This window comes from Astyanax mexicanus, chromosome 12 (genome assembly GCF_023375975.1).
Source record: "Astyanax mexicanus isolate ESR-SI-001 chromosome 12, AstMex3_surface, whole genome shotgun sequence".
NCBI classification, from domain to species: domain Eukaryota; kingdom Metazoa; phylum Chordata; class Actinopteri; order Characiformes; family Acestrorhamphidae; genus Astyanax; species Astyanax mexicanus.
The window spans coordinates 19,553,599-19,576,165 of NC_064419.1; the positions used below are offsets into that span (position 1 = coordinate 19,553,599).

Sequence of the window (22,567 nt, forward strand, 5' to 3'; positions counted from 1 at the left end):
CCTTTCTGCCCCCCACCCCAATCCCCCACCCCCTTTCCCTGGGTGATGTTTGCGACTCAATTTGGCAAATGTAAGTTAGTATTGATTATTATTAATATTTATCATGTTTCTGAAAATGTCTTTCCCCCAGAGCTATTAATCTGTCGTGTTAATAAATGTCTGTGGAAGGCCCTGTGCTACTCCCCAGGGAGAGCGGTGGACTAGAATGGCAATCAGGAGCCTGACAGGAGCAGCACATGCTCTCTCTTTCTCTCTCTTTCTCTCGCACAGGCACACACACCAGTGTATGCACACACACACACACACACACACACACACTTAGTCTCACTCCTGCAGGCCCTAATATGAGCGTGGTAACTGATTAGGCCTCGTAAAGCCAGGTGTGGGGACTCTTTAAGCCTTCTAATTACGTTCCTCTATTAAATGCAAAAGGTGTTACAAACGCTGCCATGGATCACAGCACCTTGAGCAGAGCTATCTGGCAGCTAGCTTTTAGCGGAATATGTCTGCCACCATATTCTTTCACGCTGCGCACTGTTGTTTAAAACCGTTATCATATTACCGTACTATGGCATATGAGCTGAAACCATTTCCATTTGTTTAAGTGGACGCCGCTAATCAATAGGGAAATGAATCATGTAACCACAGTTACTATTGTTAATATCGACAACCCCTTCCTCCCGCCGTCCCTTGATACTATATCACAGGAAAAGGCGTTGCAATATGCAATAACAAATTAGCTGCTCTGGGTCATTGTTGAGGCTCCAAATTTCATTTTCAGCTCAAATGAAGCTTGCATAGTTCCTGGCATGCCGTCCAGCGCTGTGGGCTAGCTCACAGACCACTCAGCCTTTTAGCAGCCATTGTGTATTGAATGTTCGGGCAGCCGCAGTGGTCAAGGTCAGTTCCTTTAGCACTTTCTTCAGCCAGTTTGTCTTCCTTCAGCACATGAGGTGGAAAGAGGCCGCACACGCTTTTCAGTTTGCTCTGGCTTGGGCAGTGTACACACTGTCAGACGGACAGTGTTTATTAACTTTTAAGTGTTTAAGGGTCTATGTCTATTCTCCCACTTTTTTTTTTAGCCTCGCTCCAAAAGTAGAATCTCAAGCACTGAACTGACATTTAATTCTTGTTGGCTGCTGACAAAAGTAAAAGAAAAAGATAGGTCTATGGGGATTTTTTAAGGCTGCGCTTAAATCAGATTGTTAAATCAGAATTGGGTTCACATTTACCCTTGGTGCGATTTGTGTAGGCAGGTATGAATACAGTAATCGCACTCAGATGCAGACCAAAACAAAACGCTCCAAGACCCTTCAGAGGTGGTTGTATCGGTCCGCTCCAAAACAAACTCTGAATCAGTTTGTTTGTGTTGAGAACGTGAATTGACCTTGATCTGACCCAACTATTTTGTGTACACATCAGGTGCAAGTTTGAGCTAAACAGCTTCAATAGACACATGCGCTTTGGATTATGGGATGCAGCAGGGCAGGTAAACACATAACTGGTTAAACTTCAGGAGTTAACTGTGTTAAATTTCACAGATTAGGTTTGGCCAATAAATTGAACACACTTTTGTTGTTGTGACACATTTTGGTGCACTTGGATATTTCCTGAAGTAAAACCAAGCCAATCCAAGCAATCGAGTTAAATGTGTGAAAAAATTCTTAACCTAAGATCTAGTTGAGTAACATTTGTGCAGGCTGGGGCTTAAATTCATCAGCTAGAGTCTAGTTAGCAATTATTTGGCTAAGCTTGGGCTATTCATTGGATTATATCTAGGTTTGTGCACTGTACACACTGATGGGCTTTATATATAAATGTAATAAATGTTCTCCCACCTTATTCATTTTAGCCTCGCTCTTAAAGAAGTCACCAGCACTAAAGACATTTCTGAGCTTGGACCCAAGCACCTCTCAAGCAGGCATAAGGGGAACACCCCTAGTTTAAATCTGCCCCATGGCACTCACCTCAGCAGAAAGGCAATATTGCTACTTTAAGTGTTGCTTGGAAACAATTCCCGCTGCTTTTACAAGGGGAAACAAGCGCAGGTTTTCTGGAACGCATATTCGGCAACCTCGCGGACCGTCCCTCGCGCCCCCTTTTTCACACACGTTTCTTGCGTCAACGAAAAAGTCCTGGTGCCATGGAAAAGATCACACTTTTTTTTTTATCCCCTCCTCTTCTCGTATATATGCGTGTTTGATTTTTACTGCCAGACATCTTTTCTTTTTCTCCCCCGCATTAAACACAGAGTCCGGTTCTTGGTCCAGATCAAATCATCAAAGCTTTGATTAAAGCGCAACAGGTAAAGGCTTTTCCTTTGTGGTTCTAATGACGGCAATAATTCTGTAAGTGGGACCATATTTCTGGATTATTAAGGGCGTGAGCACCACATATGGTTACATGGCACCTTTGAAATCCTTAATGGTCAGCGCTGCTTCTGTTGCTACCACAACTGTTTTGAAGCTATTGCTCAAACTTCGGCTCATTTTTCATTTCTGTCATAAGAGCCTCTTTTAACAGAACCAGAGCTGCTTTTTTCCTTATTTGGACATTCAAGTTGGTTTATTTTTAATATCTTTGCTTTTTTTTTGTTGAACACATACCTCTTATCATTGCTCAGTGTTGACATACCAGCCTAAAAGAGAAAAGGAGGAAGAGCCATTGGGCGAGTATGTTTTTAACTTGAGAATACAAATAGGGAAGGGTTAGTTTGAGCTTGTGATGGATTGTGATGTTTACCAGGTGCCTATCTACCATCACATCAATAGAATTATGTGTACAATTTGTTGCGTTTTACTCTCAAATTTCTCAAATTTATCTTTAACCAGCAGTGGCTTTATGTTATTCACACACGCAGCCCTTAAACTGTTTTATTGGGATGCATGAATTCATACTTGCCCTGAAAGTCCTGGACCATGACAGTTCTTGCTACTTGTAAAGCAAGAGAAAACCTAGGTAACACTGTTTTGTTTCAAACAAGATAACCACAACATAATTATGCAACTGCTATCTAAAAATCTGTCCTTTCCCACCTTCTTTGTTGCAGCCATCAATTATATAATACCAATCAATCTCCATCTTGCACTTCTTTGTGATCCACAATTGCTCTGTATTGCATTCCTTTACTAAAACTAATTCATAAATTAACTGTTAACCTATAGCAGTGTTCCAGAAACTTTTAAGCCCATAATGTAAATATAACTGCACATCCCAGCAATTTATCTGCTTTTGTTCCCACTTGATTTCTCCTGCTGTTTATCTGTGTATGCTTTATGGGAATTTAGACATTAGCTTGCGGTCATACCGAACCCTTTCCCATCTAATTACCAGTAAATACCCAGGTAAATGTTCAGTGCTGTTCTGAACCAGACATATTACTGGCAGCATGATCTCCTGAGAAAATGGTTGTTTATTTGAGTGCAAGATCCCTTCACTTCACATTCCATTTAGCGCAGGGCATCCACAAACACAAGAGAACAGGGATGGCTTCAGTCAGACATGCTGAGAGGAAAATATGCGGGTGAACACCAAGCTGTGAATGTGAAATGTGAATGAAGTGGATCTTCAGAGTCGCTTTTTTTATTTTTCTTATTTGAAACTTTACCGTTTCGCAGTTAGGCTTGTTAAATTATTGTTAAAAGAGAATCCTACCAAAATTAAAAGTAAGTTTCTCTTGAACACAACTCTTCAACTAGTTTGCATCTAAGTCTAAACTTAACTATTAATATTGTGTGGGGTGTGTGTGTGCCTCTTTACAAGCCTTTAGGATTCAAACAGTTTAAAAAGTTATAGAATATAGATGGTTGTTTTTTATCCATCTTATAGAACACAGTTCTCATTTTTCTAGCATTCACATATCAGTGGAACTCCCAGTACATTAGGGAGATATTTGAAGCAGAACCTTTTCCCACTTAGAGCGGTTAAAGACCACCTCAGGAAGGGAGAAGAGCTGTGTGTGTGAGAGTGTAAGTGTTCAAACATGCGTCAGTATCTCCCCTGCCTTCTGGTGTGGCCCACAATAACAAAGCCCCCTGTTTTAAAGCGATGCTTTTACGATTTATCAAATAAATCTGATGCCTTCATGTCCCGGCCCAGGCCGCACAGTAGTTTTCCTGTGGAATAACAAAGCCGAACAAGCGTCTCATTGTGGGCCAAGCTTGGAGGAGAGCAGGACCCCCAAGGTGCGAATTAATGATGGCGGCCCGGTGTAATCAGGATAAATAGTTCAGTATGAGCAAGAGAGAAAACATGGAGAGGCACAGAGGAAGGCACTATCTGTCCCTGGCTTCTCCGCCTCTTCGTTCAAAAGGCCCCTGGGAGACAGTGCTAACATCGCTAGTTCACACACAGACCCCTACCACAGCAGCTCAGCCGAGTTCAAAATGTCAGCTTTATTTTCTCCCTCGCTTTCCTCAAAAAAAGTTCTGTTCTTTTCCTTTTTGGCTTGGGATCCTTTGAGTTCAGTTTTATACTGTTTTATTTTTGCAGCAGCTTTATGGAGTTGTGGGTCAGACCCCTAATGAGAAGGTTGAGTGAAAAGTAGATTTGTATGTACAGGAATGGACAGGAATAGCAGCTGATGCTCGCATAAAAAAGGGTGCCACTAGTAAAGTAACAGGAAGACTCTCCCACACATGTAGTGATGGAGAATATGGCCTTCTCTGCGGCAGACTAGGGTTCAATATCCTCAGTTCTCTTCCTGGGCAAGCACACCACTTTAAACCAATAAGAAAGCCTGGGCAAGACTTGTTAACTGTGAATAACTTTACATTGTATGCTCCTACCTGTATGATATGATTCAGGTGTAAGTCACTCTGGATAAGACCATCAGCCAAATGCCTGAAATGTCAAATGTCAGTCTGTCTCTTGGCGGCGGCAGATAGTAAAGTTGTTAAACGAGAAGGTTTGAAGAGTTTACGAGGAAGATTAATTAGAAGCAGGCAAGTCCTGGAAGAATCAGGCCTTTCCTGTAATGTTCCAGTTTCAGAGATACAAGGGTTTGTCACGCTACTGCAGCAATATATTATGGAACATAATCTAGTATCATGTACCATGTAAGGTAAAAGATGCCCCACTGGCCTGTAAGGATATGTGTGTAGAGATCTTGTAGAATCTGTTCGCATGGACAATTTTAGACAGATGCCACCGGTCATGATCATTACCACGCACTGCTCTGTCCTCTCATCAAAATCAAAATGTCAAAATCTCATAACTTATACAGGTCTGATCAGCCTGTGCAATAAAATCATGCTATAAAATCAATGTAAATGCTATCCTATGACTTTTGGTATATCATTCTACAGAAGGTCTCACGTAAATGATTAAAAGTCATGACTTCAGAATTGCCGCACAGTAGAAAGCTGCTGTTATACTCTCTCACGTCCGTCCTCGTACTAGTGGTGTGATGTCACCATATTACGAACAGGCAAATCTCACACACATGTTCTTAATGCTCAGCCGTAAGAGCTTGTAAATGGCATTGGGTTTTTTCAGCCCTGCGGTGTCAACGGTTGCCCCGTCTCACATAGTGTTTTGCACATTACAGTCAGGCCTCTTGAATATATACGTGATTTACATCACTTACTTATATGTGTGTGTTTCTGCAGGCCACTTTTACTGGAGTATTTAATAGATTTTCCAACCCTGTCTTTGCTTGTTGAAAACTCTACTTGACGGGTCAGATGCCAAAAAGAAGGATGGAGGAGGAGGAGGTGGTGGGAAGTGGGGGTATGGGGGTATAGGGGGTGGGTGAAAAAGTTTTAATGGTTTTGAAAACACTTTTGATTCCTGCAAACACCACCAGATAGGCTGTGGCCGTAAAACTTTAATTGATCTGTGAAAAGGGGAAGCTACTACTGGGCCACATGTTCTTCAGTTAATTGCCTGGCTGGTCTGAGGCTCCAGTGAAGTCTGATCATTAAAGAAATTGGGAAAACGTTTCTTCGCCCTCAAAATCGCAGGATGACGCAGGATCTGTTTTAAAAGCGTTTGTGTTCCCATTTTTTTACTGGCCTTTTTTTTATAAGATAAATTTCCTGGATCTCTCAGGATTGTTGGGTTCGAGAGGCTTTGTCACCAGTGTTCATATTTCACATTTACATCTACAGTTACATCCGTCAGCTAATTCCTAGACCGGCTTTTTCTTTTACGAGTGAAAATCCACAGGGAACTGTATGAGGATTCAGTCTAATAGAACGCTTTGAATATTTGATTCTATCAGCTCAGTTCGCCAAGTTTTCCCAGAGCGGAGTTAGAAAGAAATAAATTCTTTCTCGCTTCACTGTACATGCGTCACGCTACTTTCCTTTTGTTTACAGCAGCGTTTGTCTGTGTGTGAAATTGACCAGAAAAGCTTAAAAAAGTGAAAATCACTCACCTTAGTCATGCTCAGGAATGACCATGTTTAATTCCCCCCTTTTCACAGCTTGGTTTATGTTGCTTACAAATAAATAGCATTTCAATTTGAAAGGAAACTGTTTGGAGCCATAAAGTTGTGTTCTTGGCAGTGCTCACAGGGGGCTGAGTCTGGCTGATTGGAAGCACTCCTGGCGTAATTGCGGCCTAGTTAGCTCTGATTGCTGGTCCTGTGTTTGGATAGCAAACTGCAGTGGTGCTTCTACAAATTACACTGAGTCTATGCGTGTGCGGTGGCATGGTTGTTGTCATGGAGACTAGGGAAAGTGGCTATTGCATTGCATTACCATCACCACCCCACCTACACCCCCACCTAGTGCTCCCTAGCCCTAATATATAAAGAAGTCATGTAGCTGTTGTGAATAAGTGGTGTGGTGTGGTGACGTACTGTTCTTGTGCACTACAGTTATTTGAGGTATTGGTGAATCACTCAGTAACTTCATGCTCCTTCTGAATGTTCCTTGTTTTTGTATCACTGATATCTGAAGTACAGCCCTACAAGGAACGCTTGGGTATCACATCTGCTCAGCCCCTGCTCTCAGCCGACAGCCTCTTACCGTCTTTAACCGCAGTGGCTAAGCACCACAATTACTCTGTCAGGCGTGGAATGACAATAAACATAGGTGACTATGGGAGAGGTTGAGGATGGCTGGCGATGGCGTCAGACCACAGGGTCATTGGGTCTTATTATCTGTAAGATGATCAGACAGGAAATGGTAGAGGCTGTGAGTGAATGGAACAAACCCAGCAGCAGTCTCGTTAGGCTGGAGCGGTCTGGAATGGCGTGGTAACCGAGAGTCATTTCAAAGGGCTCAGGTTTTCCATCTTCAGAGGTTGAAGGAGGCCAGTCGAGATATGACCCGCATGACAAGCATCTGCCTGATGACTAGCGTGGGGAAGCTGTTTCAAAAGTGTGAAGTGACTGATGGTTATCTTCCCAGAAGTTATGTAACAGTCTCTTTCGGTAAACATATGCGAAAATATTAGAACTATAAAGATGAAAGTCAAAATAACATGTAAGTGGTAGACTAATCCTCCTGTTGTATTGTTTTTTCAGATGACAGCGAGGCAGTAGAAAACATGTACGACACAGAGCTCAACCCAGCGGCCGGCGAGAGCGCCGAAGAGGAGACGGAAGACAGCATCATGTCACCGATCGCCGTGGGGCCTGCCTCCCCCCAGCCCAACAACGAGGACTTCACCCCGAAAGAGGGCTCACCCTACGAGGTCCCTGTCTACATTCCTGATGACATTCCTATCCCCTCCAACCTGGAGCTGCGTGAGTCCTCTGTACCAGGGGCCGGCCTAGGAATCTGGGCCAAATCCAGAATCGGGATGGGCGAACGTTTCGGACCATACAACGGACTGCAGAGTGCCACGGTCAAAGAAACCACTTATGGATGGGAGGTACGTTCAGTAGAATACACCACTATTTAAAATTTTCCAGCGACATGAGTTCATGAGTTAATTTCAAAGTTTTTTAGCAATGCTTCAAAATTTGTTAAAGATTCATTTAAAATTGTATCAATTATAACATATTAGTACACCATTATTTAGAGGAAGCTCAAATGAAGAACTATTATGTTATCATTATGTAATCACTTTTACACTACTGCTGTATATACAAATTACTATACACTATTTTATATGGGCAGCTATAAATGTGCAATTGTTGACAAGCTCTGAGATATATAGTACCAGTCAAAAGTTTGGACAAACTTTCTCATTCATTGTTTTTTTTTTCTACATTGTAAATTAATACTGAAGTCATCCATTAAAACTATAGTGGAGCACATAAGTAATCATGTATTAAACTTAGGGCTGAAGTGTTAAACAAACCAAAATTCTTGAATGTTTCTTTCCTGGGGTGGTCCTGATGAGAGCCAGTTTCATCATAGCCTTTTTGATAGTCTTTGCACTCAAGTGCAGTTGAGAATACTTTGACTGACCTTTATTTCTTGAAATAAATATCAACCCTACCTTGTCACAACACAACTGATGCTCTCAAACACATTAAGAGGGCAAGAAATTTAAGTGATTAACTCCTGATAAATTCAGCACAGCTGTTAACTGAACATTATATCATCTTTGCAAGTGGCTACTTTAAAAAAATTAAACATATTCTAATATCCTAATTATTCTTCATACGGTGTATTAATCTACAATACATAAAATAGAAAAATTGTGAAAAACCACTGATTTGAGGTGTGTCCAAACTTTTTTAATGGTACTGTAGAACCGACATATGAAGTTAAAGAAGAACTTGGACTGACAAGGTAAAATTACATGCATAATCTTCTGTAGTTCCTTCATGAGGTCTTATGCATGCTGCACCAAAATTACAGTGCAGTAGCTCATGCACTGAGACCGCAGAGGCAATGACAGAGATGCCATTCTCTCTAAAACAAAAAAAAAAATACATTTTATGATTCGTTACATCCTTAAACATAGACCATAGCTTTAATCTCATTCAGAATATCTCAGTCTAATTTAAATTATTAAAACGGGATTTCAGCTTTTAAACAATTTTAAATAAAGTGGACCAAGTAAGAATAGGGTTGGAGTTAGCCATGATAAAATGTGTTCATGGAGACACACAGCAATAAGATACAATACATGAGGTGGGAGGTGGGGCTGGACAGGCTCGCTTGGCACTCCTGGACCGGGGACTGAGGTAAGTGAATCTTGTTATGATTAGCTCATAGTCTGTGAGTGAGAGATGGAGACACAGAGTGCAATAAAGATACCCGTGCCATACGCATATTCCACGCAACACACATAGGCATGATTGCACATTCGAGCATCCTTTTTTTCCCTGTCCTTTTTCAGTCTATTCCTCAGCTTCTTTTGATGCCCATTTACAAAATCCTGATTACTGAAGATATCAGCTTTTCCCCCTTAATGCATTCGAGTGCACTCGTTTGGTCACGCCACACGATACTGGGAATGGGAGAGGCGTAGCATTAGCATGGAGCTGTATTGAACTATTCATTTTCATTTCACTATGACATTGAAGGATATTGAAGTTGCTTCAGTAAGCTTGTTAGCGCCCGCATGGCCAAAACAGATCTAAAGCCCCTTCTCCGACTGTCTGTATTTTTCTCTCTCCATCACACACACCCACCCACACACACACACATATACACTCACATTGGACAGTACGTACAGTGTATCCATTACACTCAGATACTGTAATTATATATTAGACTGGCAGGCTGTTTTAGTCATGTACATGGATACGAGCTCATACTAACCTGAATTTCAAATCAAGTTTAGTAGGGAAGGAAACTAGCATGGTTTTCTGCATATGCTGTAAAAATGATATCTTGGCAATAATGTACATAGGCAATATACACTGATCAGCCGTTACATTAAAACCACCTGCATTGTCTTTGTGATAAATTAGCCTTGAGCCATCAGGGCTTGAACTACACAAAACATAGCCAGCATTAACATTTACAGCAACTTGTGCCTCAGTAGCTTTTCTGTGTGTTTGAACCAGACACACTCGCCATCACTCCCTACATACTTACACACTAGCCTTGGGTGTCCATGAGTCTCTTGCAGATTAATTTTTTGTCTTTCCTTGAATAATTTTTTATGTACTGACCACTACATACCAGAAACACCTTGCAAGACCTGCCTGATGTTTTTATGATGTTCTGATGTTATTTGTCTAGAAATAATGTATTTGCATTTAAACTACAGAAATGACATATTGTAGATATATACATATATCTTATACCCTACGCAAGATGCATTACAATGTTCATTGCAATCTTACACCAACAGTTTGTCATTACACCTTCCACCTGCGTAATTTAAATAGCAATGGATGGGCAGGGTCTCGAAATGAGGTGCGTTCAGGTAAATTTCTGGCATATTGCTATCATAATAATGGAAAACACAGGTGTGCCACTGACTAAATGGAACCTAAACAAGCATCCACACTCAGGCGTTCATTGCTATCTTGGCACACCGCACACATGAACATGCAGCAATACACAGACCCAGCTTTTACATAAACAATAAAAAGGATAAAACATAAAATAACATTGCTGTTCCTGTAAATGCCATGCTTGTGCACCTTCGCAGCCTGAACAAACATGTCAGTTTCATCTGCTGAGATGCGTTGGACACTTCCAGGTAGTTGCACTGTTACAATAGCAATACGCCAGTCAAAGGGCACCTTGCACTTAATGGGAACAGAAAGTGACACACTCATTGGTTTATTTTATGTTATGCCTAAAACAAACCCATGAATATTTAAGATAATTATTACATGCTTATTTGTGCATGTAAGTTTCACAAGGTTTACTTTTTCTGTTGTTACGATAGCAAAGACTGACATGCTCTAAATCAAGCCTAAATATCAATAAAATAGGGCCTGAAAGATTAATGTGCTGTAAACATTTTTTTTGTAATACAGTCTCTAGTTAGGTAAGTGTTATGTCTAAATACAAGATCACACCTAATTTTGTCAGCTTAAAAGTGACAGGTATGCCAACAAAGCTGTCTGCACTACTCTTCCCTCCAAATTACTCAGGACATATAGTTCCTCTTCTCTTACCATGCTTAATTCACCTTCTTTCCCCTTCCCAAGCCAACATTCATCTGCTGAGATTATTCTCAGTGAAACATATATGACATTTAGTAGGCACACACTGTGAGCAGCTTTCTTTTTTTATTTTAATTTTTTCCTCAGTATGGGTTCATATTTTGACTAGACTCCCGACACGCCCAGGGCTCGTCTCCAAAAGCTACACTCTCCCTCTGAGGCCGCGCTGGCTTAGATTCGCCGCTAATGGTGCTCATCAGGATCCGGCCTCAGGAAAAAGCCTGTCTGTGTGTCTGCCTGACACAATGCTCAGATTTCAGCCGCCAATTTATGCGCTCAAGTACTTTCGCTTTACTTTTTATAAGGAGCGCTCTCAAGGCTCCACTTGACAGCGTAACGATTGACGAGGAGCACATCTAGGAGATCCTGCCCACGTTTGCGCACACACACACATAGATACATGTATGCACCCACACACACACACTTACAGACTTGCTGAAGACCACAGAGACATCTGTTGGACCATCTGTGACAAACCATCTATAAAAGTGATACTCGCCGGCAGCTGCCGGAAACTGGGCGAGGACACTGTGTAAAATCCTGTCACCTCTTTTTACGAGTCGTATTTGATTTTAAGTCTGTTATTTAGCCTTTTTTCCTGTTCTTCCAGAGTTTATGGAAGCTGTGTGGTAGCTTACTATAAAAGCTCATCTCTGGAACGGCTGTAGGAACGCTGGCGGTTGGGTTTTGAGGAAGTTCTTCTAAAAGAGAAATAAAAGAGAGTGCCTCAAAAAGATTGCCCCATTAAAACAACAATAGCAACAAAAAGCTGACACATTCGCTAGCAAAGGTGTTAAAAGTATTCTTATTCTTTACTGAGGTAGAAGTATATATACTATGATTTAAAAATAGAAGCTGTAGAAGTTAAAAGATCAGCTCAAGCTTTTTACACAAGTAAAAATTGTAAAAGTACTGGTTTTAAAACTACTTCAAGTATAACAGTAAAAGTAACATAACACAGGAATCTATAGTGCACCACCCCCTCCTCAAAAAATATTTTTCCAAAAGCTGTAATGACTATAATGTTATATTAAAGTGTTAAGGTTTAAAAAAAAAAGTGATTTACTAAATTGTGGCTCCCTTTTTCAACTGCATATATATTCATTAAAAATTATGCATTTTAGTACAATGCAAATATGAATTAAAGAGTAAACCTTTTTTTGGACATTTTGCTCAAGTTCTCTTGAGTCTCTGCCACAGATCATCTTCATACTACACAGATCACACAGATCATCTTCAGGCTACAGGATACGTCTGCTATATCCTTACTGGAGTGTGACGTAACACTGTGAGATGTGCAGGTGCAATGGATCATGTATAACCCAACAGGGTGTTGAGAGATTTATCTGGATAGAGGGTTTTATTGAACGATGAGAAGCAGGATTGAGAACAAGCTGAAATTAAATAGGAGTAATATAGTTATTTTTAAAAGGTAGGGAGTAGAAAGTAGAAATAATTGGAAAAGGAAAAGTTGTCTAAAAAAGATTTACTTCAGTAAAATAAAGGCAACCAATATTTTTACTTAAGTAACGTAACACAATATTTGTAATTCCTTGCTTGCAACAAGCTAACAGTCTAGTCACAGAACTAAAACACATGCAAGACCCAATTTTTATTTGTTTGTGGTCCAGTTGTGTTTCTGTGTTTTGTGTGGAACATTTTTTGTATTTTTATTTCTTTTATGTTAAATAACATTTTTTAATGTAAATGTTACAAGATATATGCAACTATTATAAGTAACTGATACAATGTACATTTTTATTTAAGATATCTTACATGCTCTACTTCACTGGAAAGCTTTAATGTCACAACATGGTCAATTTCAGCAACTTTAAACATTTTGATGTGCCTGACTTTGGGTCCTCACTTTGTACAGTGTGCATGTTCTGCATCCTAGTAGGATATTTTCTTTTACAATAAACCTGATACCATTTGAATGCAGCATTATTATATTAGTTACAAGCTAAACCCTATCTACACGCTCTAGTCATTCTTTACTCTTCACTCTAGTTACAATACTGATGTGCTAGCAACAAGTTAATATGTTAGCCACAAGATAACACACACAAAAAAACTGAGTCTCAGAAATACTCACTAATTTCAAACAACAATAACAGCAACAACAACAAAAAAATCCTTAAAAAAATCTCTGGGATTCTTTCTGAAACATCCTGTCTGCCTCCATCGCTGGCTTTGGCCAGAGGGGCCAGAGCTCTTATCGAGGATAGTCATAACAGTCAGGCATGGATAGCCATCACTGGACTCCCAGAGGAGCTGAACTGGACTACGTCAGTGCACTGCCCCTGCACAAAGACAAATAGACAGTGTGGAGAGAGGAGTGGGGCTAACAGCACAGGGTCAGAGGTGTTAATAGAACCGGATTACAGCAGAGCCACAGCGGGCCAAACACAGACAGATACTTGCACAGTGAGGAGAGCTGGTGTTGGGTTGCGCTGCAGGGAGAGTTATAGTTGTAATGAATTTGGAATACGACGAGGAGGACTCTGTAGATTTTGGGTATTGCTTTAGTTTCTTGTCTGCTGATGCTAATGTGGCTTAGCGTCAGTGTGAATATCAACAGCAGTGTCCGGTTTTACTGTTTCACCAGAGGGAGATTTGAGAGCTGCCAAGTGAAAAAAGGAAAAAATAGAAACGCATTAAATATCATGCATGAGATGAACAGATCATTAACCTTTCTAAACCTGAGAATAGAATTGTTACTGATGCATTTTGCCCGAAGTATTAGAATTTTTCTTTTTCTACACATTTTCTACACATATTTTTCAATCCACTAAATAGTTTTATGAGTAGAATAGCATTGTAGCAGTTGAAAACAGCAAAAATGGATATAAAGAGTGGATTAAAATAACAGGAATGTGTTAAATATTTTAGTTTTGACTTTATTAGAGCAATCCTCTTTTCTAAAAGTACAATATTTGCAACAAAAGCTTAGTTTTGCTTAGTAGCGTCTTAAACTGATGTAATAGAAACATCAGCCACAATACTGACGCTAACAGCAAGTTAATATGTTATAGACATAAGATAACACACTAGCCACAAGCTAAAGCTAACTCTCTAGCAACAAGTGCACACTGTGGTCACAATGCTGATGACAGACACAGCTTAATACATTAGACACAAGCAAACATATTAGCCACAAACTAACACTGTAGGCACAAGCTAGCAAAGTGTTCTCAAGCTAAGACTAGCTACAATACAAAACAAAAAAAAGGTGATACACTATAATACAGTTCATTTCAATAGGTTGAATCAGTACATTCTTGTTAATTACATACATTGTATGCCTGCATGCTTGTTGACGCCCCTTATAATGCTTTTGGTTGCACCCAGTGTGCCAATGCTCACAAAAGGAAGGCTGGAGGGGTATAAAGCCCCCAGCGTTGAGCTCTGGAGAAATGGAACTGTGTCCTCTGTAATGATATATGGTGCTCTATGCAGTACTTATGGGATGAGTTAAGGAGTTGGGGATAATGAGGTGGAATGGTATCATTTCTGTCACTGAATGCTTCTAAATATACAGTATATTTTTGGCAGTGAAGCCTTCCTTGGACAATATCTCCAACAAAAGCTGGATACACTGATTTAAAATTATCTTGATTTCAGGAGAATTAAATCCTTTAGCTATTTTGCCAACATAGTGTAATTAAACACACTCACACACAAATACATGTACGCAAGCATTCTTGATCTAGAGCTTTTCTTTTGTCTTATAAGGTGTGTGTGTGTGTGTGTGCTGTTTCAGTCCTGCACCCCAGAACACAGGTGTGGGTTAATGAGCGCGGCGGCTGCTCCACACAGGTGGAGGAGGAGGAGGATGGCGGCGCTTTCCTCCATCTGTCCCTCAGGCTCTGCCTCTGTCCCGATTGAAGAGGTGTTAACTCAGATTCATTTCAGCAAGACGGACAGCTCAATCTGCGGCACGCTCAGCCCCGGGGGCTTCCGCACAGCCTCTCTCCCTGCAGAGTGCCTTCGCCAGCCAACAAGAGACAGAGCGCGTCTATTTAAAAGCCATTATGCTTCCCTTTATCACAACATAATATAACACTGGCCCCTGCCACAGACTGTTTCAATCAGGCCTGTTCTTCAGTCTCCTCGAAGGGCCCCAAGAGGAAGGGCTGTAGCCGGTGGCCCTGTCGGTTTAGGGACCCGGTAGCACGATGCTCTATTATGAGCGGGCAGATTGGCGCTGGATATGGTATTGACAGAAACGTTGTGGGATGTCGAGTGGACTGACATCACCTGACGCTGACAGTCAACTCTGAAATACTGTCAGATAGCCTCCGTAGGGGACTGCTGTTCCTGGATGTGTCCATCTAGCATCAGATGCTGTCAGATATATCTAGAGGGGGCACCATAATGGATATGTGTGTGTGTGTGTACTATCCCCTTATCCTGAGACAATGTCAATTTGGGAATGTGTCTAGTGATGGGGTGAGTTCATGATGACAGAATGGCATCTTTGTATTAGGCAACCTCCCTCCACTTGCCGTTGACTGAGACTTATCCGAGGCTTAACCGATACAAGAGTGGGAACAGCAATAGCTGTTGGCATTTTAGGATGCCAAACTATAGGCTCCACTTTTTTTAGATACCTTGAATTCTGATTGGACGATTTTTAAGTGGGCACGGTCATGAAGCTTGCATACGTTATGCTTTAAAAGTTTGGATCCACTCGTCAAAAGTGTTTATTCTGCAGTTGAAATAGACGTCATGACACTGATGTTGACTTTTTTTCTTCTTAAGAACATTCAATATTACAGGTTTGAAACTGTAGTTAAAAACCATATTAGTTCATTTTTAAATGCATATATTAATATAGTATGAGCTGAAGATGCTCCTAGAGCTAAAAAAAAAAAATCTTAGAATTTCAGTATACAGCAGTTTAACCTTTATTTTTGTTTAAGCTGAAGTCGCAAGGAGTGTTGATACTGCTGACCATCTCAAGCAGCTCTTCTTGATTGTCATAAATGAAATGTATCTTTTGGAATTGCAGAATTCCAAATAATTCTACATTTAAAAGCAGTAGAAGATGTATGACCACTTTTAAACTGAGAAGCAAAAAAAGACAGCTTAAAAGCAATTAAACGATACAAATAATGAAAAAAATAACAAATAATCCATATAACACTCTTGATTTGTGCCTATCAGATAAAATCACTCACACTGGTCTGTAGTGATTCAAAACAAACCAACAGGTATCTATAACCCAGCTGAACAATCTCCATTTGGTAGCAGCCCACATGGTTGCAATGGCCTTGCTGTGATTAGGCTTGTTTTTAGTGGTAATCTAATTTAGAGTGCGAGTGTAGCAGAAGCACTGCCACTGTTGCTTCTTTATTCAACCCATTTCACCGGGGCAGTCAGATAGAGGCTCTTTTATTCATCACGCTCGCGTTCGCCAGTGAAACAAAGGAGCCAATGTATCAGGGTGAATCAGCGGGGACTCTCGATGTGAACAAGCTCTGCAGTGGCATTTCTTCAAAAGCCAGATTAATGGTGTGTACACACACCATGCCCTCAGAGTGTGACGAGGCATGGCGGAGTTTTGATTTAAAGCTTCTCTCACCTCGTGAGATGACTCTAACCGTCATCGTTCGTAAGCACTCGCCTACCCATCGCTGAATCCTGCTTAGCTAGATTAATTACATTGCTCAAATTCGCATCATGGCAAATCTCACACAGTGTAAGATAAGACGCCTGGCAGAGCTTTATCCTGTCGGGAAAAAAGTAGCAGTAGTAAGCAACTCTACTGCACAGTCATGCCGTTTTAGAGAGTTTCTTAAAAGCAAGGCCATTTTTTAAAACACAGAAGTGGTCATTGCAGTTGCAGGTTTTCTGTTTGTTGTGTGCGTTACCTTGGCTCTTCGACCGGATGTTCTTTCCTCCAGTTGCCAGATATGATTTATTTGACCTTTGCTATTGATGGCCTGGCCCATTCTCTATTGTGCAGGCCCATGTCACCTATCTCCTTAACTCTCAACTTCAAAGGGCTTTGACCTAGTGATGACTTTGCTGCAATGCAAACTTTCTGTTTGCCTTCATGGCGTTGGGTACTTTTCCATATCAGCATTATTCATCCCACCTAAAAAAACAGGGCCCATTGCCTGCCATTTTCTTGTATTTGCTGTGGTGTTGACTTAGCGATACTCCGGATTGGACGTCTTCGCTTTGCGCCTTTGGTATACGTGACAGATGCTCTATTCTCCATGGTTGTTCCTCTTAGGTCTGCCTGAATTCCTTTGTGTCCTGATCCCTCCTTGACAGCCCGCTTTCATGCCCGCGGTTGACTTTTGTTTGTCCTCTTGCTAACGTCCCTCACAGCGTTTGCGCCACGCCTCGCCGCTATCTGTCCTGACCTTACCTTTCACCTCTCTGTTTGTCCGCCTTTGTGTGGAATTGCTTAGCCGCCAAGCACACGTGTAGATAGCATTCGATGGGCCGCGGTTAGCAGGTTGTCTGGTCTGTTTGCAAGGCTGGGTGGCTTTTATCTCGAAATGGACCAAAGAACGTATTGAGAGATTCTGATAGAGACGAACACTGGTGATGATCAATAGGGAAGGGGTGAAAAAGAGACTTAAGGTGGACAAAGATTGGCGATAGAAGTGGACGATTGATTCATGTATTGATCTATTCATCTTGTGTACGAGGTTCTTCTTAAATTCTTCTTAAGGTCTGAATCCTGTCATGCCACAAATGAGTGCAGACAGCATGCATGCATGCAAACACTGGTACTTACAAGTCTGAAATAACAAAAAGGATTTTTGCTGATTTACGTTAAAGAGACTTTTCCACGGTGTGAAGTCATTGTTAACCTGATTAATAACCGAACATAAGATTACGTATGTATTTTAGGTTGATGTTAGAAGTGTACATATACTTCTCAAGAATATTGATGTCATGGCAGTATTGGACCTGATTTATTTTGTTTGTGAGTCATTGTCCTGTTGGAACACCCAGTTGTGTCTGAACATCAACCTGATGGAATGAGGTTATACAGAGGAATTTAAAGATAGTCCTCTTTGTTACTGTTCCTTCTACTTCATTCTGTGTACCAGTTTAACTAGTAGAAAAACAGACCTATAATTTGATGTTCCCACCACCATGTTTAACAGTTGATACAGTATTCTTCAGTATTCCTTAAAATTTACCTCAGGTTATTATGGCCATACACCTTAATGTTTGTCTGTTCTGACTATACAGCTTTACTCCTGGGCTTGTTGGTGTTGATTTTGAAGCAGGGGCATATTTTTGGACAGCAGCTTCTCAGTCCATAATGATTTGAAACTTTATTCTGTTTTACATTATTCAGCTTCTAATTTATGGTATGTCTGTGTCTGGTTCTTGGTTTGTTTCTGACCCTGTTTTTGACCCTGTTCATATGTAAAAATATAATCCTGTAAATACCTAAAGTATTACATTTTGTACACCATATTTATAAGGTGCATGTTATCACTCATTTTACCTAAGAAAAAGGAACATTTTAAAGAAGTTAATGATAGCCCAATATTTCCATACCATTGATTGGATCTAAGTCTCCAATCACATTTGACTTATTTTCTTAAATTACCCAAAATCTAAAATTTGAACTTTCAGTTTATAGTGTAATAAATTTACCCTCATTTTTGTCATGTGATGCATTTAGACATTAGAAGTGTCAGAAACCCGTAAATAAGGTTTAATTAACTGCTTTTCTGAAAGAGAAACCCCAAACTTTTTTGTGGTTATTTTATGGTAGATTTTGCCTTAAGAATAACTTCCTATCATGCCCAAAATATGGCCAAATAGGGAATAAAATATCATGGCTGCTTATGTGATCACATGGCACCCGTTGTGTAAATATTCTCGCTCTCTTTCCCACATAGCGTAAACTTATATCTTTACTGTGGTCTTTCTCTGCTCCGTTGACCAGGGCTGTGTGGTTTTGCATCATTTAAGGGGGACCTGGGTTTACACAAAAAAAAAGCGGAATGCGTAAAAACACCACTGCTCTCGCTCAGCCCTGTAAAATCTTCCATTCACATTCATTTTATGTAGGTTTTAAACATGCCATTAACCAATTTAATCCAATTTTCCCCGTTTTCGGGGCACTTGACTAGAACAGATTATGTCTAATATTAAACATATGATCTCGGTTGCTGTAGAAACATAGAAGCGATGTTTTTCAGAGCTGTGAAAAAAAAGGAAAAGAAAACTGGCTGTTTCGCATCACGTCCCCCCAGCGAACATTGTCAATTATTCCCATGAACATGGTAATTGATAGCAGGGGAAGCAGGCTGCAAATTAAATGTCAGGATTGATTACCACGCTGATGCCTTATCATTTGTTAATAACCAATTACCCCCATCTGTTAATTAATCTCGGACCTTAATGAAAGTTATATAGAGTACAGGGCAATTAAGGGCTCTTAATTCAGCTGATCTGGCTTTGTTGTTTTTTTTTTTTTGTTGTTCTTTTTTCTTTTTTTTCTCTTTCGTGGCAGCCGGAGATGAATGCAGACATTCCAAGTTTTTGTCTGTCCATTTTTCAATGTGCACATTCTGAACTTCCATACTAGCCAAACATTACTCTCTCTTGGAAGAAGCAGGTAACTGGAGCTCAGAATGTGCTCTTTCTCTCCCTTTCTCTCTTTCTCTCTCTCTCTCTTCCCCCCTCCATGAACACCCATCATTCAGGAGCGTGTTGATGAATAGGTCCATCAGGAGCTCTTTTGGCCCGAGGGCACGGCAGACGCTGCCTCTGCTCTCCGGCGCACTGAATGATGGCGTTTGCCAGCCTTGTTTACATTGCTAATTACAGTTATATTTTCACGCTGGAAATACGCATTTGTCTCACTGCCGTGCTCTTTGCCTCCCTTCACTGAAGTAAATCAAATTCCCTTTCCGGAGTCTAGCAGCACATGCGAGCTTTAGACGCTCGCCACGGTGCGAAAGGTCCTACATCTCTCTGATATGTCCTGGAGGCATGTAGGGGCTGCATTAAGTTATGTTAGATAAGCCTCCTTTTTTATGTGTTTCTGCGTTTGTGCTAATGCACCCTACAGTTGTACTTTGTAACAATATTTTCTTTGGTAATCAATATTGTAAAAAATGTACATTTACCAGCGATACTAAAAATAGCTAAAAATGTATCAAAATTTAGATTACATTAGTGAGATGAGGTGTTTTTTGCTTTTTTTAAGAAAATAATGTTTATTTGTTTTTACATGTTGAAAAAAAGTTGTTAAAGCTAGATTTTGCAATTAAGACAGCATAATTGTTTTCTCAATGTGGAGATCTATTTGGATGATCATTCCCCTCCACACCGTTTTTCTCAGCCGGATGTTGGCTGATGTAGCAGGGTTGGCAGGATTGAAGGATGTTCTCCTGCAAGTGTGGAGCACTGTCCAATGACTTTGCGTTAGCGGGAGTTTGAGAAGACATGTGGCCCTGTTTTAGAACTCTATAGGCGAGACTTAAATTGTGCAATGCACATCTGGATTTAAGGCACGCCGGTGTGTCTTTGGTATCGTGAGGGCACAAAAAATATGCCTTGTGCAGCTCAAAGCGTGCATGTACTAATTCTCTTAAAGTAGAACTCCGTCTGAAATTGACTTTGTGTGTAGTAAAACATAATAAAGAGTACTAACCTTTGTTGAGTAGCTCACCTCCGCTCTTACGCAACTTTTCGAGATCCAGCAATTATGTGCAGTTTGTCAAAACAGACTAGAATGGGTTTTAATGGGGCATATTTGTACACCGCTTTTTACACCGTTATCAATGCTCAAAGTAGCTTCACACTTCATTGGTAGAATCCAGAGAGCCCTGACATTTCAAACGAGGCATTAATAACTTTAACTTAACTACACAAGAAGCTTATTAAAAACCTCTGATTACAACCTGTAGAGGCAGAGGCAGGGTCACATCAAATGAAACATAGATGTCATATTTTAATAGATGTCATATTTTTTAGTATTCGAAATAAGTGCCTATACTTTGGTCCCAAACTCCCCATCAATGATTCAGTGCAGCCAACGGCGGCCTCTTAAATCTATGCTTGCCTGTTTTTTCTTGACATGAATTGTATTAAACATTTTACTTGTATTGTGTCTATATCTGCATTGTTGCTTTTCCAGCTTTCCTTTAGTTTGAATTTAAACAAAAGATATTTTATTTTCACATTAAATTTTATGTTTTGCTGCATGTCTCACAAACCCTCACTATAAATAAGAGCTTGCTCAACGTTGATAACTGTCCCTCCACTATAAATAATTAAAGGTTTTAAAAAGTACTTACTTTATTTGTATGTTATGGCTTTATTTCATCCAACAAGAACAATACATCTGTAACAGACCAATATATAACCACATTATAAAAGAATGCAGCAAAATGAACCATCATCTTTTTTAAATGTATTGCAGTAGTGTGCTCGTAGTTTATGCATTTTGTAAGAAAGCAAAGGAAGGAAATAAGGCACTGCCTTCATTATATCTCAGGCATTTTAAAGGCCAATAACAGGGGCCACAAGCACAATTATTACATGTGAGGCTGAGTTGATCGCCAGCTTTGATAATAAGGCAGAATACAATGAATCCATCACGTTGGACATCGGATCCAAAATCCAGTAAGGAGGAAATATTTCTTGAGTTCTTCAAGTTCAAGCTCTTTATTTTTGCTAGAGCAACACTGCGATGCCCCTGGTGTCTCATAAAGTCTGTCTCTCTCTTTCTCCTTTTGTGTGTCACTCTTTGGAAAAGATCTTTTTTTTCTATTATTCCACAGATTTTCAGTGTTATTCTTGAGATGACGGCACAAAAGAGCGACACAAACTTTCAAGGCGAAAGACAATGAAGTTATTGTGTTAGAAAAAGTGCTGAAGTGTAGAATTTTCCTAGAAGAATATTCCTAGAAAAGAAGTTGTGGTGCAAACAAGTAATGAGTGTCTTTCTTTCTTTCTTTCTTTCTTTCTTTCTTTTCCTCTTAGTTACGCATGTAATGTAGGAGAAAGGAGGTTCTATTTCTGAATCATCTCTGCTTTCGTTCCGTCTTTCTCTTCAGCTTAACCTGTCTTTGTAAATCTCTCGTCCCTCTCCTCAGGGCACGTTTTTCATGCTAATTTCCGTGTGTGACACTGCTTGCTTTTGAAAAGGACTCTATTTAAAGATGGGCCACAAATTTGTCTCCACGTCGGGTGATATCATGCTCGTGTGTGTGTGTTATGACACGCTGAAATATATAGTTCGCCGGCGGGACGCATTATCTGTCACTTTTTTTGTTGAATGTCCGCCTTGAGAATGGAAATCAAAATCGTTCTTTTTGGGAATAAAACTGGAATTACGTTCTGATCCGGTGACACGGGTCTGGTTGTGTTTTTGAGAAAGTGTTGCCAAACGTTTTTTTTTTTTTTTTCATATCAGACTTGCAAACGTGTCAGAGCTGAGACTGTTCAGGGTATTAAAATTGTTCTTTCGGTAAGCATGAGCGAGTGCCTGGTGGTACCATGTACTTAGCAATCCTGTGTTTGCTAATAGGATCA

At 40.3% G+C, this 22,567-nt stretch overlaps 1 protein-coding gene across 8 annotated transcripts in view; it reads left to right on the top strand.

Moving 5' to 3' along the window:
- The window catches only part of prdm16 (PR domain containing 16), a 304,752-nt gene that overhangs the window by 92,518 nt on the left and 189,667 nt on the right, over positions 1-22,567 (top strand). For all 8 annotated transcript variants that reach the window (XM_049486253.1, XM_049486256.1, XM_049486258.1 and 5 more), the window contains exon 2: positions 7,475-7,824. In XM_049486253.1, the coding sequence (XP_049342210.1) occupies positions 7,475-7,824 (350 nt within the window). The remainder of the gene's footprint in view (positions 1-7,474; positions 7,825-22,567) is intronic.